This window comes from Typopeltis vanoorti, chromosome 1 (assembly GCF_054136105.1).
Source record: "Typopeltis vanoorti isolate ZY-2024b chromosome 1, IOZ_Tvanoo_1.0, whole genome shotgun sequence".
Classification (NCBI taxonomy): domain Eukaryota; kingdom Metazoa; phylum Arthropoda; class Arachnida; order Uropygi; family Thelyphonidae; genus Typopeltis; species Typopeltis vanoorti.
In genome coordinates, this window is record NC_143549.1 from 58589930 (window position 1) to 58610734 (window position 20805).

Here is a 20805-nt window from a genome sequence, read left to right on the forward strand (position 1 = left end):
TAAAAATGAGTGTTTTTATTGTAATTGGAAATACTTGTTTTTAAGTTACTGCCAGTATTGGAAATCGGAATACTGAAATTTAGTTTAATATTGGTGGCACTTTGTTGAAGTTTTATCAAAATAAAAATCAGGTATTTGAAATCCTTTGGTATATTTTGATTGGGTCCCGTCTTCTGCACGCAAATAAAAACTTCTTTATTTTCTTTTCTTTAATAAACTTTTTGAAAATCACAGTGAAAACGCTATTTTAAATATTAAAATAAAAATGTAAAGAAATAAATGAATAATCTGAGAGCAATTTTAATTTATAATTGCGGCATGTCTATAAAAGAAGGAGACAGTTTGATTTAAACGATAAAACGGATATTGCATTTCGTTGAGCCTAATTACTGCTCAGATATTCGTCAATAGAATCTGACAAGGAAGACTTCGCAGAATTTTTCTAATATTGTCCAGCTATTTGCATCCAAACCAGTCTTCGGCTGCTGATCGAGGAAACTTCTCATCAACTATTATGTCATCGTTGTTAAAACGCCAGTATCGGTTTCCTTTAAAGAAGTATGTTTGACCTGAAAAACAGAATCAAATCTCTATTTAACATAATTTTAAAAAAGTAGAAAAGTATTTGTAATGCGTAACTTTATTTTTATACAAATTACATCAGGGATTTTTTTTTCTAAATAGTAATTTATAAATGACTGCATATTGGTTCATCATTTTTCACAATGTTTCATATCATACTGAATCGAAGCCCTTCTGTGTATTTATAAATTAAGGCATTGGTATTTTATTATATTCAATATCTTTTTCTACAATGAGATGTATTATAAATAAATGATCTCTTGTTTTTTTAAGGAATCCTACTTAGTTCTCTTAAAGTAAACTTTCTAGTTTCCTCTCTATCTTAGAGAATAAGATTTTTAGGAAAATTTGCTGGGATGAATAATTAGACCGATAGTTCAACTGTACCGATAGTTGCTATATTTTGTACTATTCCCTTTTTTTAGGAATAGGAAACAGAACAGACGTGCACCAATGATTAGGCCATGATTCATTGTTCTACACATCTTGATAAATTTTGAGTGTAGCATCTATAATAAGTTCTTCTCCTGGTTTCAGTAGTTTGAGTTATTCCATCTATGCCCGGCGTTTTTTCCACCTCCAAAATATTGAACTGCAGTTTCTACCTCTTCTCTTAAATTAGGGAAGTCTCCTTCATTCATTGTCATTTGTATGATGTCTTGAAGGTTTTCATTATTAATACCAACTTTTGAGAAACGGTTAGCTGTGTAATCATGCTAACGTTGTAAGATTTTTGACCCTTTTCGGTCAAAAGTGTTTATTTTCATCCCCACTCGACCAATTATTGTTAGTGAAGGATTTTGTTATCTGCTTATAGTTTGGAAATCATTTCTGAATTTGTTTCTTAACTATAATGAGGTCTACATCTATTTTCTCGATGACTTACGAACATAAAGTATTAGTAATTGGTAAATTATTTTGAATAGCAAAATCAATGTTTATATCCTTTGTCATTGGTTTTACCAAAACGAGATACGCCACAATCTGGAGGAGAAGTTTCTTCCAATATCTGTCCGATTTTTGAATTCCTTGAACAATGACAGCCTTTATTTGGAATTTGTTTGATCAGTGAGTTAGTTTGTCCGTAGAGATCATTAATACACTCTTAATCGCGTAACGATGTACGTGCATACATCTGTATTATTAATACGCTAATCATTTTTTTTTAAGTCTGACAAGAGCTATTCCATTATTTATAGGTAGAATAGCTCTCGATCAGCTGTGATTTTGAAAGGAAATCTTTCGTGCTAATGTTTGGTATGCGAGTCAACCAAGAATCAATAACAGGAAAAAAAAAATCGATTTAGGATGGTATTGGCCTAAAATGTCTAAAAATTAAAAACTTCTGACACTCACTCTTCAACATCATCATGTTACACCGCTTTCTATTCGACGCAACTTTCCACAATGATTTTGAGAAATATTCCTCCACTTTTGATGCCGAATCACTTCCACTTCGCCAACATTCTAAACACTTTCTCTCTCTCATGGAGGGGTAGTATTTTTACTCCCGAAGACTTGGGTGTTTCCTCTCCAGAATAGCTAAACCCAATTAACAGATTATTATTATTATTATTACATGACGCCTCCAGGGAGCCCAATGGCTCATCGAGGAAGGGCGTCTACTCTACAGCTCTGTCTCCACCACTTATAATTTACCAACTACAACGAACCGCAACTACCATCGTCATCTACATTCTACACCAACGCCAATTACCGCCCACCACCATCATCACTAGCATTTCCACAGACAATCACAAACATCCATGCCCAAGGCAGGATTCGAGCCCACAGCCTTTTGGCTGGAGAGCAGATACGCTAACCACTCGGCCAACCAAGGTCGGCAATTATTATTATTATTATTATTAATTACCAGAATTCCTTTGTGAGATCACGAATGTAAAGGAATTCTGGTAATTATTATTATATTATTATTACTGCAAGGGCATCTCCATGGAGTCTTAAGGCTCACCGTGGTAGACCCAAACTATCAACACAATATCTATCATACTCTTGAAACCATTATCTCACAACTCACAACTGACTCAGGCAACCCATTTCATTCATTCACCTCTCCAAGCGAAAAATGTAGTCCTCATGCTCTTGCTAACAACACTCTTACCCAACTTCCAGGGATGACCTCTTGTTCTGCACCCCCCCAAGCCAAGTTCTTAAATATTCTTTTAGGAAATATTTTAGAACTTATATTAATCCTATGAAATCACTTAAGTAACTTCGTTTTTCTATCATATCCCCCCCCCCCGTTTTCTGCTATCAACAAACTTTTGCAACCCACAAATCCTCAATCTGTCCTCATAGGGAGCATTGCACAGACCACTCACATGAGCTTGATAATCTTTATTAACCCTTCTTGCTTGTGATGTCCGATCTTACAATCTTTGTGCCATCTCACATTTTCTTTTGTTTCTGGTGACAGAAATCAAACTGAAAGTTTCTAGCTTTAACGAGCAGAATAATTCTTTCAGCACTACAACGGTTCTTCGTGGTCTCTCTCTCTCTCTCTCTCTCTCTCTCACACACACACACACACACACACACACACACACACACACACACACACACACACACACACACACACACACACACACACACACACACACACACACACACACACACACACGCACACACACACACACACACGCACACACACACGTCGGCTGTGGTCCGTATGAATAGATTAAACGTTTGCTTTCAAGTCTTCTGAGATTCACAACTTCATAAACCATGCACGTGTGTATATATAAAGATTTATTATTGGTGGGTGGGGTATAATGATTACAAATGTTTAAAAAATACAGTATATATGTGTATGATAAATGTATCAATAATATACCACACCACGATACTCTCAGCTTATATAAATTTCGAATTACGACATTATTCTCAAATAATAAATTAAAATGAATAAAATACGTCAGTATCCCTAGAAATATTCATAATCATTGATGCAATTCTTCCCCCTCCCCAGAAAAAAATTCTCATCAAAATCTGTGTGAAGTCTAAAATTAAATGGGAAAGGATTTGCTGATGGTTAAGCTTACAGAATCTCGGATTGTCTTTGACGATGCACCCACAGTACACACAGTATAATCTCTCAAAATTGACAATAGAGGGAGCATTTGTAGAGACAGAACCTTCGGATTTTCAGAAACACGTCCTAATTGTATTGTGTAGTCTTATGTAGTTATTATTATAGTTGACTGTTGAATCTATCCTACATTTAAGAATATTAAATACCGGTAAATATAAAAGAAAAAATGAAATGAAGAAAACGTAAATTATTTCAAAAAGTGTATTTTAACTAGACAAAGATCACATAGTGCCACTCGAAGATGAATGATAACCAGATTTCAGGAAGTAATCATCTCTCTCTCTCTCTCTCTCTCTCTCTCTCTCTCCATATCCATTTGAAATAGATTCGTTTGATCTAGGTGAAATAGCATCAAAACGAAGTGTTATTCATGACTCATAGAACAAAACTGGATCTTGATCCCAAAGTAATATTGCATTGTGAAGTATTATGGTTCGTTATTTCACGTTGCGAATTGCTGTTTGCGAATCAAGGCAAGCCTTGTTGTTTTTTCTTAGCATGAGAGAATTAATTAAACCATGAATTGCAGAGTAACCATTACAACCTCTATGTTTAAAATTATACAAATCTGAAGCGAGTAATTTGAAAGATTCAAAAGAATGAAAGAAAAATCAAGAAATTACCTTATACTTCTTAAAACACTATAATTAGGGAGAAAGAATAAATAAATAAATAAAGCAAGAATGCCATGACAAGAATAGAGAATATCAAAACACCGAAAGGGCCATTAACTGAACTCCAAGTTATTCTTTCTGTTACTGTATTTTAACCACGCTACCGGCCAAGACATCTATAGACGTTCAAGTTATCATGGATGCGAAGTGCTTATTAAAATTGTAATACCATTGATATTACATTGAAATATATGACGGATATGAAGCGTATGCGGATGCGTATTTGATCCATAACATGCAAATTACGTCTGGCATACTTAAGGGTCAATGCAAATAAAATTAAATACAACTTACCATCTGACCATGTGAATACTGAGTCGAGTTCCTCCGGAACACCTCTCCACCGTTGAATTTTTTCAGGATATCCTTTCTCCATGACACCTGTTGCATCATCATACCTCCAGTATTGATCACCTTTAAAAAAGTACGTTTTTTTGTTTTTGCCCCATACCATAGCAGCATCCAAGTTGGTTAATTCTGGTGGAAGACCCAGATCACTTAAGGGCTTTGGACTATCCAATGTGAATTTATTACCATCAAATATCCAGTAGTATTGCCCTGAAACATAAATAAAACCATATTAGGGAAAAAAAAACACTGGATCGAAGTCATAACTTGTAACTGTATGCGTGCAGCATCACGATTTTTTTGTCAAATATTTTCGTAATGATTCATGGTATACCGAGGAATTGTAACATTTAACAAATGGTGAATTTGAAGATCTTGCGACTTTCGGATCCCTCTCTGTATGTTGCTCATGACATTTGAGGTAGTTTCATGCCTGTTTGGAAGATTCTCTTTGGATGTTCTTTGAAATATTCTTACGTGAAAACTTTTGATGAAATTGGTTTCATTTTTATTCGCCCAGCAATGCGATCACAACACATTTGTTCTTTCCTGAGCTGGAAACAGAGTGGGTATATGTAAGACATGTTTCTTGTTCTGAAGCGGGAGGTTGAGAGGAACAAATGTAGTTCAGAATTTGTCAATGGTATTGATGGCTGTCTGCTCAAAAGAATCCGCTAACGCCTTTTATATTATTTTATTGATGACTGTGGTGTGTGTGTGTTGGGGGGGGGGGGGATATTTGCCTACATGCTTTCCACGTTCTTTCATGATTCTCCAAATATCATTGTGAATTTTTTGTATAAGCTTTCATCTTATTCCCAACAATTTTTCATACTTCTAAACTAGAATATTGTCTGGTTTAGATCTGTTTTTCTGAAATCTTGTAAAATAGGATCAATTTGTTTGTTTGTTTGTTTTCGGTAGTTATTTCAAATATTTATATGCAGGTTAACTTTTTTCCTCTATAACTACTGAAAATTTGTCTGTAACTTTTTTAATTTATATTTTGATACATTTTTCGTAAAACTTTTTAACTATTAAAAACTTTTTCAACTGAAGGTAATGTAATCGGTCTCATATATAAGCAGCAGTATTTTTCGTTCCAGAAATTTTATTCCGAAAAATAGGTAAATCAAAGGTTGGTTGCATGTAATTAACAGACATAATGCTTACTGAAAGCCTTGGTTGCTTTCATAATTCTAAATGATCCAAGCGCCAGCCTTTGTTCCGGTCAAAAAACTAACCATCTAATTAAACTAAAGATCAATTTAAATAGATTTTTTAACCGTTTTGCTGAAATTTATTTGGTATTTGTGTTGCAATTTCATCATCACTAGGGATTTATGTTTGTTTTCACGTTTTCTAAATGAAAAACAAAAGAATACAAAACAAAATCTGCTACCGCTATATTAACTGCTTAGTAAGCAATGGTTTTGAAAGTTATCCAATACATTTTAGTTTGGTAAACAATTTGCACGTTAGATACATCACTAAATTTTAAAGTGTCATCCGATTTGATTATCATTAGACAGTAACATCATCATCAGCATCATGATTTCTAGATATGTATCCTAAGAATGCAGTAGATACAATGACAGTACAACACAATTAAGTTTACATTATTAATACTAGCTTCGTATGAATTAATTAATTCATAATTAATTCATAATTAATTCAATACCAATTAATTCACTTCCAAATTAATTTTACATAGTTAGCATATGGGTTAAAGCTAGAATAGCGGTAGGAGACCATAGAATGTGGAGAATCTATTGGAGCTTTGGACCCAGTCGCAAATCGTCACCTTCCCATCTGGATACTGAACAGACGAAAATAGGCTGGCAGTTTGGGACCTAGCCGAAAATGATATGCTGCATTATATAAAATTGCAAAGACTTAAACTAATTCGTTAATAATGTTTGGACCCAAAATTTTTACATCTAGTGTAGCTTATCTATTGCTAAATCTGTCCGTTTCTTGTTTTATGTCATCAACCCACCCACAAATTTTGGAAATCTATATCACCTTAATACCATGAATGGGGCTGAAGATTAGATATTCCGGCAACCCTGCTCTAGAGATAAAAACACATGTGATTTTTTTCAGTCCACCTCAGGCCTCAGGTAATGAGGATAGCATCACCCCCGATGTTTGGGTTGTTGCAAACGAGAGACGGTGCGGACATTTACACATGACCATGTACAGGTTTTAGTGGTTTTAAACTTATAAGTATCACGAAATCCGACTGCCGTAGAGGTAGAAGTATTTTTTTTTTTTAATGTACGCGGGTGTTCTGAAAAGTTCTCGGCCTCGACCATAGATGGCAACACTATCGGCATTATTTGTTTTCTAAGTTGGTACGTCGGTCATAAGCATCCATGTGAAATTGCAAGTCATTCTATCAAGTAGTTTGATTTATACAGCTGTCTGAAGCAAAAGTGTTGTCTATATCCTTTAAAATGGAAAAAAATTGAGTATCGTGCGTTTATAAAATTCTTTGTAAAAAAAGGTTTAACGCCAAACGAAATTCATTCGAAATTCATAAAAGTTTATGGGCACTCTTCTCCTTCGTTTTCGACAATTAAGAAATGGGCTGCCGAGTTTAAACGTGACCGTACCAGCTTTCAAGATGATCCACGTGAAGGACGTCTAAAAAGTGTAACAACATCAGAAATCATTGATCAAGTGCACGATATGGTATTGGATGACCGGCGAGTCAAAGTGCGTGAAATTGCTGAGACTATAGGCATTTCAAAAGAATGTAGGATATATTTTGCATGAAGAATTGCAAATGAAAAAGCTTTGCGCAAGATGGGTGCGGCGCAGATCAAAAACGCACCCGCATGAAAATCTCTGAACAGTGCTTGTAGCGTTTTAACAAGAATAAAACTGATTTTGTGCATCGATTTCTTACTATGGATGAGACTTGGATTCAGCATTACACACCAGAATCCAAACAGCAGTCAAAATAGTGGACAGAAGCCGGTTGTTCAGCTCCAAAGAAGATAAAGTCGGTTCCATCAGCAGGAAAGGTCATGGCATCGTTGTTTGGGAATGCTAAAGGCATTTTGTTTATTAATTATCTTGAAAGGGATAAAACAATAACCGGGGAATATTATTCCGATCTTTTAATTCCAGACTAGACGAAAAAATTCCCGAGAAAAGACCCGGTTTGCAGAAGGAAAAAAAATCATCTTTCACCAGGACAATGCACCTGCCCACAAAGGTGTTTTGGCAATGAGACAATGAGAAAATTAAGGGAGCTGCACTATGAATTGTTGGAACATCCACCCTGTTTCCCCAGGGTGAAACAGGGTGGATGTTCTCTGACTTCTATCTCTTCCCAAACTAAAACTTTTCCTCGCTGGTCAGCCTTTTTTCTTCGAATCAAGAGGTAATTGTAGCTGCAGAGAGGTATTTTGCAGAGCTTACTGAGCACCACTACAGGGACGGGATAATGGCACTGGAGCATCGCTGGAATAAATGTATTAGTCTTAAGGGAGATTATGTTGAAAAAGAAAAATAATTTTGAAATTATAAATTCGTTTTTTCATTGTTTGTTAGGCCGAGAACTTTTCAGACCACCCACGTATCTTTATCTGTTAATCAATAAAGGACAGAGATGTGGGGGGGGGGGGGAAGCCACTTACGGGATAGCAATATCTCTTATTTTCTAAATATTGTGCTAAAAATGTGTTTTTTCTTTTCTTTTCTTTTTTTTTTTGTTTTTGTAAATTTGAAAATTTTAAGAAGAAAATGCTTCGAATTTATTCAAAATTAAAGTGGGATGATTCGCTGTAGGCAGCTTTTAATATAAGAAAACGTTTAGCTTAAACATGTCTTTTGAGAAATTAAATAAGAAAAATAATTAATTATCCAGGAAACGTCAGACTTGGAAACTAAGTTTATTTTTAAAAAAAAAATAAATAAAAAATAATTAAGTTGAGAACAATTCGAACAAAGATGGCTATATTTGTATATTTTTAAATATAGCATTAGGCTACTTTTGGCTTGAAGGACCACATAACTATAACTTATGAAACATACTTTCATTGTACATTTTTGGGATATCAAGTATTTTAATATACTCAGTGAGGACAGCTTTCATTGGCATACTTACATGTTACTCCAGTTCTCTTAAATGTTTGTTGGGATCAAGATTTCATATCTAAGCTGAACCAACTTGTAGAATATTTTTGAGTCGAATTGAATATTAAACTATATTGAATTAAAGTTCCTAAGCATCCAGGGAACTTATGGAAACTTGAAAAGGCTTTCACCAAAAATTGTATCAAAGGAACAGTACTACTGGGATGTTATTAATGTTAGAGAAGGACACCAGTGCATTGTTTCAGAATTACATACTGTAAAACTCAATTGCAGCTTAAAAATACCAAAGCGCTTTACATCGATTTTTACAGAGGTCAAATCTCATGAGAATGTTACAAAAATAACCTTGTTTGTCTCTATATATTTTATGTTAAAGATTAACGTAAATAACCCTATGGGAATTGATTGTATTCACTGTTTTAACTAAAGTTTATAGAATGTCAAAAACAAAGGCAATGCTTTGCCATCGGAAGTAATGTATAATAGCTATGTATAAAAGCACAAGAAAGTTGTTTACGATGAAGTGTGTGAGAAAGTCGTTTGTAAGCGCTGCACATGAACACCTTCAAAACTAGTATCAAAGAGGTCCGCTACTTTCAGAGAAGTTTCCGTTGCCCAACAAGACAATGAAAAACGAGGCACACGGAGGAGAAAAAAGAACGGGCCGGCCTTAACAAAAGGGTCAAGGAGAACTGCCGATTTCTTCAGGGTTTACAACCCTTGGTGCAAGGTCCCGAGAAGGCGAAAATAAAAGGCGACTGAGCCGAACATCGAGAGGAGAGTCCAGGTCCAGTTGCCGAGAGAGAAGAGGCGAAGCACTATTACCGAAGAGAGCCAGAGAAAAATTGGGAGAACAGCCGATGCCAAGTGCTGGTTGGATGTCCTAGTGCTGCAGGAAGTCAACGGAAGCCAAAAGCCGCAGAACGATCTTCAAGCCTGAATGCTGAAACTTCTTGCCTGAACTTTTTGAGCACCAGGAAGATTGCAGTCCAATACCCGCCAAATATTCTGACGAAGCTCCCCCTGAAACAAGACTCTCCTGATGGAAACCTAAGGTTTGTGATGATAGAAAAACCATAGTGACTTTGATGAAGGACCTATGGAAGGTGTCATGATAAAGAGCCTCTGTAAGTGTGTCCAATCTCTAATGTACATTATTTTTGTAATCTAGGTGATATGTCAAAGATGGACTGATAAGAAATAGTAATAAGAAATATCTATAAGAGAATCCTCTGAAGTGTTGTTAACTGGAATATTAATTGTAAGATAACTTGCCATAGCTGGCTAATCCCTTTATGAGTAAATTAGTCTTGGCAATTTATTTTTTTTAAGCAGAGAAGTAACAGAGTAATTATATATATTGTATAGTCATTTAAATTTGAAAAGGGAAAGTTTGTTTCTATATGCCAAAGGCATAAAGTAGAGAAGAGTAACCTCCCTATCGCTTATTTAATGTACTTTATTTTAAATGTAAATAAATGCGTTTTAATTATATGTCAATAGAGTGCCGCCTGATTGTTTATTTTACGATGCACTGTTCCTAAAAAAAATCGGACTTGTGAGCGGGAAACCAGAGATAGCCGAAGCGTATAGTTTAAGTGCAAATAGACCACGACTGCTTGTGTAAAGTTTTACTGAAAGAATTTGTGTTAGAGAAAGAGAGAGAGAAATCAACCGGCCATATTACTAGTTTTATGCCAATTAAAAGATATTAGTGGCGCAGTCTCAATAAAAATAAATTTTCTAGTATCCATAGGCATAAGACTCGTAGTGCGAAAGGTAGATGAACATAGTACGCAATAGTATAAGCAAGAAAGGTTACGAGAGAGAAAGCGCGCGCACTGCTAATTAGAAATAACGGTATTTCAAAGGTGCAGTAACCAAGCAGGCTTTATAAATAACAAGTAATAGCAACACATATTACAATACTTGAACACCATCCTTCAACTTGTGTCGTCATTCATATACAAATTGAAGGTGGGGAAGAGGAAGAGAATAGAAAACGAAAAAAGAGTGCCAATGAACTGTTTTAGCAGAAGGTCAGAATACATTTTATACACAAGGGACTCACTTAGAGAAGTTAAAACTTCCGAAATAAATGTGTAATATTGCATCTAACCATCTCTCTCTCTCTCTCTCTCTCTCTCTCTCTCTCTCTCTCCCTGCCTCTCTCCCCTTGTAGCTCACTTGTTAAAGTACACAAGATGATTTCTGAAATCTTATGTGTCCCGCTACCCCAGTAAGCAGAGCCTGTATTTGTATGTCATGTCCTATGTCAAGCATAGTCTTAAGATCATGTTTAGTAATTAGTTATTTTTTGTTTTTTGCGCTCATTTGGTACCGAATATATATCCTTTGGTTGAAAAAACTTGGTTTTGAATCCCGTCTAGGAAGCGAACAACGTTTTTAAGGATTTTTTTCTTTTAAATGAAGGTGAGTTAGTCGAACTCATTCGGTGGTGTAGAGTTTTCCCTTTTTTGCATAATGAAAAACCTGAAACTCAGGTTTTTCATTATGCAAAAAACAGGAAAACCGGCCAGAAGAATACACATAATTTACCTGAATGAAACACTGCTCTCATAGACTTAGTTGCTTCGTTTGTAATTCCATAATAACAACAATTTCATTCTTGATTTTGTAATAAGAAAATACTATAAGAATCATATTTTATTGGATTTATGTCCCTTGCCTTAATTCATGTTACAAGCATCAAATATAATGCCTCTATCAATATCAGATAAGTCCAGTTATCGTTAGTGTATTTTTAATTAAAATATAACATAATAAAAATATGAAATATTTAACTGCATTAATAAATAGAAAAATAATAATTATATGCATTTCTTTACCTGTGAAAAATACAATTTGGTGATCCGTCTGGCGTTCATACACTGCATCAATTTTCTTGACGGCCCACGGGAAACCATGGAAAAAGACATGAAAATACACAGGATATCCTTCTTTAACTATACCCCTGTCTTTCATACGCCATGTGTACTAAAATTGGTAGCATATAACAAATTAGTATTACATTCTTTCAAGAAAAGAACAGAAATTAAATTAATAGACAATACTTTGTTTAGCAATGCTTAGTTTATATAGAGCTTCTTCAACACAATTCAATCTTAAAGGGATAATAAATGTACTACTAAAGGTTTAAAGTTTTACTTATTTAAATTTTATTTTAGTAATGAATGAAGTTTATATATTTTTTTTTTAGTGTTTGATGTCTATCAAATGAAAACTGTCTCTTACAGACAATCGCAACTTCGATAATCATCAGCCTATTTGTGGCAAAATAGAGGTTTTACAGATTCACCCATCTTAAGGGTGTTTAAGGGTCAAAGCTGTATAACTGAGTGGAGACCTCCACATAGCCTTTAAAGGAATGCGGAGAACCGACCAGGGCTTCTGACCTAATGTCCAATCCTCACCTTCTCGTGGTGCACCCTGTTGGGTATCTACTCTGATACTGAACGAACCAGGATGGGCTGGCAATTTGGGATTTAGCCGACCAAATTGTATTCTTATTGGTTAAACCAAAATAAAAAATGATGGTACAACATGACAAAATTTCATGCCGGCTGGGGCGTCGCCCGGTTAAAAAAGGCCCCTGTTGTTTTCGCCAGGGAACCAGGGCGAACAGCGAAAAGTCAGCTACTGGAACAAATCTGAAAACAAACCCCAACTCAACATCACCAGAGTTAAAGATCGGTACTATCAACGTAAGAAGCCTGAATGGCAAAGAAATGGAGCTAGCTGAGGAATTAGATAAGTACCAGATCGACATAATAGGGGTGACTGAAACAAAAAAGACCAAAACTGGTGAGATCTTTCTGAGCAATAAATACAAAATGTTATATTCAGGCAATGACAATCGAGGAAAAGAAGGAGTAGCCATAGTATTCAACACAAAATACGAGGCTAATCTTCTTGAATGGCAGTCAGTCTCAAGTAGAGTAATGTTGGCAAATATGAGAATGGGGAACTGGACAATGAGACTTATTTGTGCCTATTGTCCCACAGAAGGTTCTACTAAGGTAGAAGTGGAGGAATTTTTTGACGCTTTAGAAAAAGCAACTGACACAATGGAAAAGGAAAAGTTGGTCCTTATTTGGGATCTAAATAGCAGAGTTAATGTCAGTTCTTTGCTTTATGCGGATGATGTTATACTTCTAAATAAATCCGCTACAAGTTTGCAAGATTCTCTGACTAAATTGAATAGCTGTTGTAATAGATATGGTATGAAGGTCAGCAATAAAAAGACAAAGACAATGAAAATAGGCAGAATCATTGAAAATGTCAACTGTGTTGTGAATGGAGAACCTGTGGAACAAGTAAAACATTTCAGCTACTTAGGCACGAGTTTTACTGAAGATGGTAAATTAAATATAGAAATAGATAACAGAATCAGCAAAGCTGGTATGGTGGGAAGTCAATTGAATAAATTCATATGGAATAAGAGAGAAATTAGTCGGAACACTAAATTAGCTGTATACAAGACAGTGTTCAAACCAGTTTTAACTTCTGGATCTGAGAGCTAGGTCAGAAGTAAAACACTTGATCAAAGACTAGAGACCGCAGATATCAAAGTCCTGAGAAAGATTAGAGGCGTGAACAGATGGCATCAATAGCAATATCATATTAAAAATGAGGATATTAGGAAAGAACTTGACATTGTCAGCATCCAGGAATGCGTTAGCAGAGCTAATCTCATGTGGTATGGTCACTTAAATAGAATGGGAGAGGAAAGATTAGCAAAACAAGTGTTCTCTGCCAGGTTGGCAGGAAAACGACCCAGAGGAAGACCAAGATATAGGTGGATTGATACGGTACAAAGTGCCTTAGACGATCGAAATATAATATCTGATAATGTTGGAGTCTTGACAAGTAACAGACTGATTTGGAGGAAAATTGTAGATAGGAAGTTAGTAATAATGTAAATTTTTCATGTAGTACTGTCATATCCTGCACACCCCTTGAGGGTACATGGCAGGAATTTGATGATGATGATGATGAGATTCGCCCATGAAGACTTAAATGTGCTGGCTCATTACAATAAGTTAAATTCATTGTTTCCATCCCGGTTATTTAAGCAGCCCATCAAATAAATAGTTAAATGTCATAAAACTCTCTGTACTAAAAAATTCTAATAACTATTCAAATTCAACAAACCAACAGTGAACCGTGACCCCTTTATAGTAATTTTTTATAATCTTTTTAAAGGTGTTTCGCAGACTGGGGAATGATGAGTAGACATCTGTTATCTTAGATCTCTAATCATATAGCTGGTAACCGAATTACTCGGGTTGGAGATGCAGTATTCTGGCCTCTGTATACTAAAACATATTGCGCATTTCGGTTTTGATTTTAACTGGATTTGATTTAAGCCGGATAGCTGTGATTTTGATGGTTTCTACTTTATAATAAGTTTCTACTTAATATCTACTTTATAATATAAAATGATAAGCTTTTTTTGTAACGTTTTTGTGTCACGTTTTTTGTAAAGTTATTTGAAACGTTTTGAAACTCAGGAGCTACCCCCTGAGTGTCGAGTTTTCAAAATTCGAGTCATCAGAATTCAAGTAGAACCGGCCTACCAGTCCGGAACTCGGGGTGAGGAGACATAGGTGCGGGGGGAAGAATCCCCCCCCCCCTTCGAGTTTTCAAAATTCGAGCCATCAGAATTCAAGGAGAACCGGCCTACCAGTCCTGAACTTCGGGGGGTTGGGCGCCGTAGGCGTCGGGGGGGGGATCCCCCTAGTAGAGAATATAAAAGTTTCGGCGGATACAAGCTTACTAGGTTAGGTACATGAAAGGTTGGGGTACGCTTGTATCAGCCGAAACTTTTATATTCTCTATATTCGGCATGAAACGCTTGTAGTTTCTCTGAAACTCTTGTAGTTTCTATATTCGGCTATGAAATAATGTTGGATTCAATATCCACTTAATTTGAATAAATTTGCGTTGTCGAAGTGAAACCTCTTGACTCTCTTTTTCAGTATATATTTTTCAGTAGATATTTTCAGTATATAAAGAAGTATCGTAAGCCTACTATACTTCTTTATAGGTATAATGATACATGGCTATTATTACTTAATGATAGCCTTGATTACATTTACCACCCCACAACCATCGTTAGGCTACTTGACCGTGGGAGAACAAATCAGAAATCAAGAGAGAAAAAAAAAGTGTTCAAAGCTATAAAACAATATTAAATACTCTGCTACTAAAACTGCATCAAAATAAATAAATAAAAAGACTTCATTACTTCCTAATTAAATCATATATGCGTTAACGAAAAATATTTAATTAATATTTAATATTTCAAATAATATGCTTATTTTTTTCAACAGCAAAAAAAATTCTCTTTAGAAACTGCATTCCTTACCAGGCCTTTAAAGACAAACAATTCACTTCTTATAACAGACACAGCATCAACTGAACCCTCACATATATTGGGAATTTTTGGTGTTGCTTTCGGTTTTCTTGTGGTGTTATCACTACCAGATGGAATGTAGATCGGCGTCTCTTGTGTGTAAGTGTCTTGAGTAGGGGGTATAGTGGGAGCCTCTTCATTCTCTTTGTGTTCTTCTTCATCATCTTTTCTTGAATCAGGCAATGTGTCTTCTGGAATAAAATAAACATAATATTTTCTGGAATGATGATTTAAAATCAAAATCTTACATAAATCCAAACACTTCATTATTTTTTTTATTATTTATTTTATTTTTTTATATGGAGAGGGTGAGTGAATGGAATTCATTGCCTGAATACCTGAATATTGTGAATGCTATGAATATTAATGAATTTAATAATCATTCGTCGTCGTTCGTCGTCCGGTAGCATCCTCTAGCAAGAGGGTTGCAGCAGATGAGCAGCTCTTCTCCATTTCTATCTGTCTGTCGCTTCCATCATTCTGAAACCAGTCCATTCCACTATGTCATGAAACCACTCTCTAGTTGGTCTTCCACGTCTTCTCTTCCCCTCAACTTTCCCTTATAATATAGTTCTTGTCAGGTGTCCCGAAGAACCTCTCAGAAGATGTCCTGCAAATCTAGTCTTTCTTTGCATAATATTCTTTAACAGTGTTCTTTCCATCCCAACTCGTCTTAAAACTTCTTGATTTGATATTCTTTCTGTATAGCTAATATTTTCCATCTTTCTATAACACCACATTTCCAATGCATTAATTCTTTCCATATCTATCTTTCTTAGTGTCCATGAATCACTTCCATAACTTGCAATACCCCAAACTTTAACTATTCAAATTCTAACGCCTATTTTAGTGTTCTTGTTTATTAAAATTCTCTTCATTTGCATAAATGCCGATTTAGCTTTGCCTATTCTATTTCTAATGTCCAACTCTGAGGTTCCTTTCTCTGAGATCCAGCTACCTAAATATTGAAATCTTACCACTTCTTCTAAAATCTTTCCTCCACATTTTATCTTTACATTATTTCCTATTTTTCTACCCATTATCATTATCTTGGTTTTTTTTGTGTTAATTCTTAGTCCATACTCTTTACAAGAGTTTTCAATTCTTTGAATAATTTGTTGTAACCCATTTTCACTTTCTGCCATCACTACTACATCATCTGCATATCTTAAGTTATTAATGATTCTTCCGTTTATTTTTATTCCTTCTTCTACATCCTCAAGTGCCTCTCTAAACATTTGTTCACTATAATAGTTAAACAATAATGGTGGTAACTTGCATCCTTGTCTGACTCCTCTCTCTCTACCGGGAATTCTCCTGTTTCCTCTCCATTTACACATACTGACGCTATTTGTGACAAATATAATCTCTTTAAAATTTCCAAGTCATAAGAGTCAATATCAGTATTTTCTAGAATGTCAAAAAGCCTTTCATGTTTCACTGTATCAAATGCCTTTTCAAAATCTAGAAATCCCAAAAACAACTTTCCACCATGGTTTAGTGTTTTCTTAGACAAGTTATAGCCTCTCTAGTTCCTCTGTTGGTTCTGAATCCAAACTATTCCTCATTCATTTCTTTTTTTCTATTTTATTCCTAATTCTCTCTAAAATTATTTGCACCAGAATTTTTGCTGTGTGAGTTATAAGACTTATCGTTCTAAAATTGTTACAGTCTAAAACTCCCGTCTTTTTTTTAATGGGGATAAAAATTGATCTTCTAAACTCCTCTGGTAATTCTTGTCCTTCATAAATTCCGTTAATAATTTGCCATAACACTTCCATACCTTTTTCACCTATATTCCTTATAAGTTCTATCTGTATACCATCTATTCCAGTGGATTTTCCTTCTTTCATCTTTTGAATTGCTAGATTCAATTCCTCCCTCATGATATATTCTAATATATTGGTCCAATATATTAGAATAGACCTTTCATAAATGACTCTTCTGTTGTAATATTTGATACTGTTATATTTGACATGAAATTTCTCTCTCGATGGCCTCTAATTCCAGGTTCTAATGTTCGAAAGTCGTCAATGTTAACATTCCTTAGTTATTGTCAACATTAACTGAATCATGTCGTTTAAGTACGAAAAAAATATTATTTCTCACTTTAACTAATTAATGTTCACAATTAACGGGAAGAGCAGAATATATGCCTGAAAAACCGTTAAAATAAGCTGCTCATGCACGTTCGTCCACGTTCCTCGCCCAGATTCCCAGCGAACGCCGTTAAAAAGTAGAGTTAACGAGTTCGAGTGTATATTGCAGTTATTAAAAATATATAAATATATATAAATAAATATATATAAAAATATAAAAAAACATTTACCCTTATAAAAATGGAAGCGATGAGTTCTGTACAAGCAGACTTGAAAGAAAAGTTTTATGCTATATTTTTAAAGCAAGATCTCAACTTAAATAGTTTGTGATAACGAAAGAAAACTGTTGGTCGCTGATAAAAGAAGTTAAACGAATCAAATCCACGAGTAAAAAGGAATCTTCTCGGGACTACAGAATAACGGTATGATATACTTTCTATGCAAGGATCCGTAACCTAACCTAACCTAATGAGATAAAATTCGAACTTTATCTAACGATATTTCGTTAATGTGTACATTAACTAGTTACTTTACACATTATCTAGTTAAAGTGTAGAGCGCATATTTATTTATAAACTTTAACTGAAAGGTACAGGCAATGTGAACATTAACTAGAGAATCTGCAGATTAACGGAAATTCGCACATTAGCGATAACACATACATAATATACAGTCTTTCTCGTATCGAAAATATGTCGCTGCTTAACGAAATAAAGATCTCAATGTCTAATCCGGTAAAGTTTAAAATTTATACTAGAAGAGATGGGTATTCACGCATATCTTCTAGGGCAGTGGTTCTCAAACTGGGTGCCGCGAAATTTTGAATCGTTTATTTGAAAAAAGCAAAATATTCAATTGCCACAAATAACTAAATCAAAAACAAAAAAAATATATTTTTTTTTATTTTAATGGATGAAGCGTATATAAAAATTATCATTTTTGTATCACTCTTATATTATACCCTGAGATTTCATTAGCTCATCGCGTGTCGTAGTAACTAGATATGTGACGGCACATAAATACTGGAGAAAATGAACTAATGAATGGTTAGTTGTCCTGCTGTCTGTTTTAATATTTCTCTGTTCAGTGTGACAAATATTTTGACATCTACAGATAAAATTAAAGCTTTTAAAGATAAAATAAAAATTTGGAAGATAAAATTAAGCACCAACAATGTAGACATGTTCCTTAAAGTTGCCTCCAGAAAATGTAAGAACACTGATCTGCAAAAGCTTATTTACAGTCATTTAACATCGTTAGAAGAAAAAATTGACCATTTATTTTCCAGACATTTCAGTCAATTTATACAATTGGATTCGAAATCCATTTGTAGAGCCAACATCAGCAATGAGTGAGTTAAGTCTTATAGAAGCCGAAGAATTAATTGATATAAGTAACGATCGTACGTTGAGATTGAAGCATTCAGAAATGTGTCTGAATTCATTTTGGATAACTATGAAGGAGTACCCCAATATAGGATTCAAAGCACTTAACATCTTATTGCAATTTTCTACATCTTATTTGTGTGAACTGGGTTTTTCTGCACTCGTAAATATTAAAACAAAGAGGAGAGAAAAACTAAAGGCCCTTGAAAATGAGATGAGAATATGTCTCTCAAAAACAAGGCCTAATATCAAAGAAATATGCAAACAACACCAGGCACATATTTCACATTAAGTTCATATTTTATTATCTGAACCTTTATAATAGCTTTTGTTTTGTATGTTTGGGGGTTTTGAAAATAAACCGATTTAGTTTAAATAAAATCCGTTTTCTTTTAAAAACATGTTTTCCTTCATATCTTTAGTATCTGTAATATCAATTTATTTATGGGTTATATATGCGAGTCTTTCAGAATCAATTAATCGGCACTTTATTCTCTATAAAAAGCAAATAATACTAGGGGTGCCGTGAAATTTATTTATTGATTTTAGTGTGCCGCCAGACAAAAAAGTTTGAGAACCACTGTTCTAGGGTAGTGCTTCCCAAACTTCTGGATGTCCGGGCCCCCTTTGCAAAAATTAAAATATTTCACGACCCCCTCGAAAAAAAAATCGTAATAGAAAGATATTATTAAAATATTTATTGTATTTATATTCAATACAAAACATACACAGCGAATATTACAAAAATCAAATGCATATATTACATTTTTTGCCTCTTACCGTTTGGTTCTGAAGACGATGCGGGCTGTTCTGGTAAAATATGAAATACTCTCCTTTTTTTGAGTCTGCTTCTGCTTCTTCTGATTGTTCGCTGGATTTTTTTTTTATCAGCCACTTATCCATCTCAGGATTAAATTTTTTTAACGTAGAATAGATCAAATAATATCACCACTGGCACAGCACAGACTGATAACATGAAATTCTTCGTCTATGATCTCTTATGCTTTTAAGCGTAGAGATTTTGCCAAACAAGGTTTGTTGTTTTGCTTCTTTCCAGTTAATTCCCTTCTTTTCCAATTTTTCTTTAATTTCCTTTTGCCAACCTTTCCTGGGTCTGCCTATGTTTCTTTTTCCTATTTTCTGGCTTTCGTATACAGTTTTTGCTATTCTTCCTTCTTCCATTCGATTGAGATGTCCAAACCATCTCATTTGGGCTTGTGTTATGAATTGATTCAGAGGTGCAACTTGAAGGCTGTCTCTTATGGTTTGATTTCTTATTCGGTCTAGTCTTGTTTTTTGTGCCACTTTCCTGAGATATTTCATTTCAATTGTTTGTAGTTTATTTGTGTTTCCTGTTGTTAAACACCAAGACTCACAACTGTATGTTAATGTTGGTAGAAACACTGAACGGTACACTGCCATTTTGTTATTTTGGGTGACTTCTTTCTTATCTAGGAGTGGGCCTTTCATTGCATAGAATAGCTTTGTTCCCCCTCTTATCCTGTTGTTAATTTCTGTGTCTAGTCTACCATCTTCTAGTATATATGATCCCAAGTATTTAAATGGACTTGTTCCAGTTGGTGATGCTCTATTTTTATTGTGTGTTTTTGTTGGTTTCTAGATATGACCATTGTTTTAGTTTTATTTATATTTATGGTCATATTCCTTTTCTTTGTTTCTTCATGCCAAATGTTGATATTGTACTGCAGATCTTCAGCTGTATTTGCTAGAATCACTATATCATCTGCAAAAGCCATATGTGAAATCCTGGTTTCTTTCAGTTTCCTGTATCCTAAGTGGAACTTTTTTGTTTTTGTTTGGCATGCCTTTAAAATTTCATCCATTACTACGATGAAGAGAAGAGGGCTGAGGATACAACCTTGCCTCACTCCTACATTTGTTTCAAATTCTTTTGATCTATTATTACAGGTTCTTACATAATTTCTATTACTTTTGTAGAGGCTTTGTATGGCTGCTATTAAGTTATCTTGTATCTTGTTTTTCTTTAATGTTTGCCAGATAACATGAAATTAGTGAATATTACCTGAATAAAGAA

General features: G+C 34.6%; 1 protein-coding gene across 1 annotated transcript in view; it reads right to left on the reverse strand.

Moving 5' to 3' along the window:
* Positions 1 to 210: 210 nt before the first annotated feature.
* The window catches only part of LOC150110019 (matrix metalloproteinase-17-like), a 56545-nt gene continuing 35950 nt past the window's right edge, over positions 211 to 20805 (reverse strand). Inside the window, exons 6-9 of the mRNA XM_090390694.1 lie at positions 15218 to 15456; positions 11676 to 11823; positions 4663 to 4926; positions 211 to 569 (exon numbers count right to left, since the gene is read on the reverse strand). Coding sequence (XP_090246820.1) covers positions 457 to 569; positions 4663 to 4926; positions 11676 to 11823; positions 15218 to 15456 — 764 coding nt within the window. The 3' untranslated portion in view covers positions 211 to 456. The remainder of the gene's footprint in view (positions 570 to 4662; positions 4927 to 11675; positions 11824 to 15217; positions 15457 to 20805) is intronic.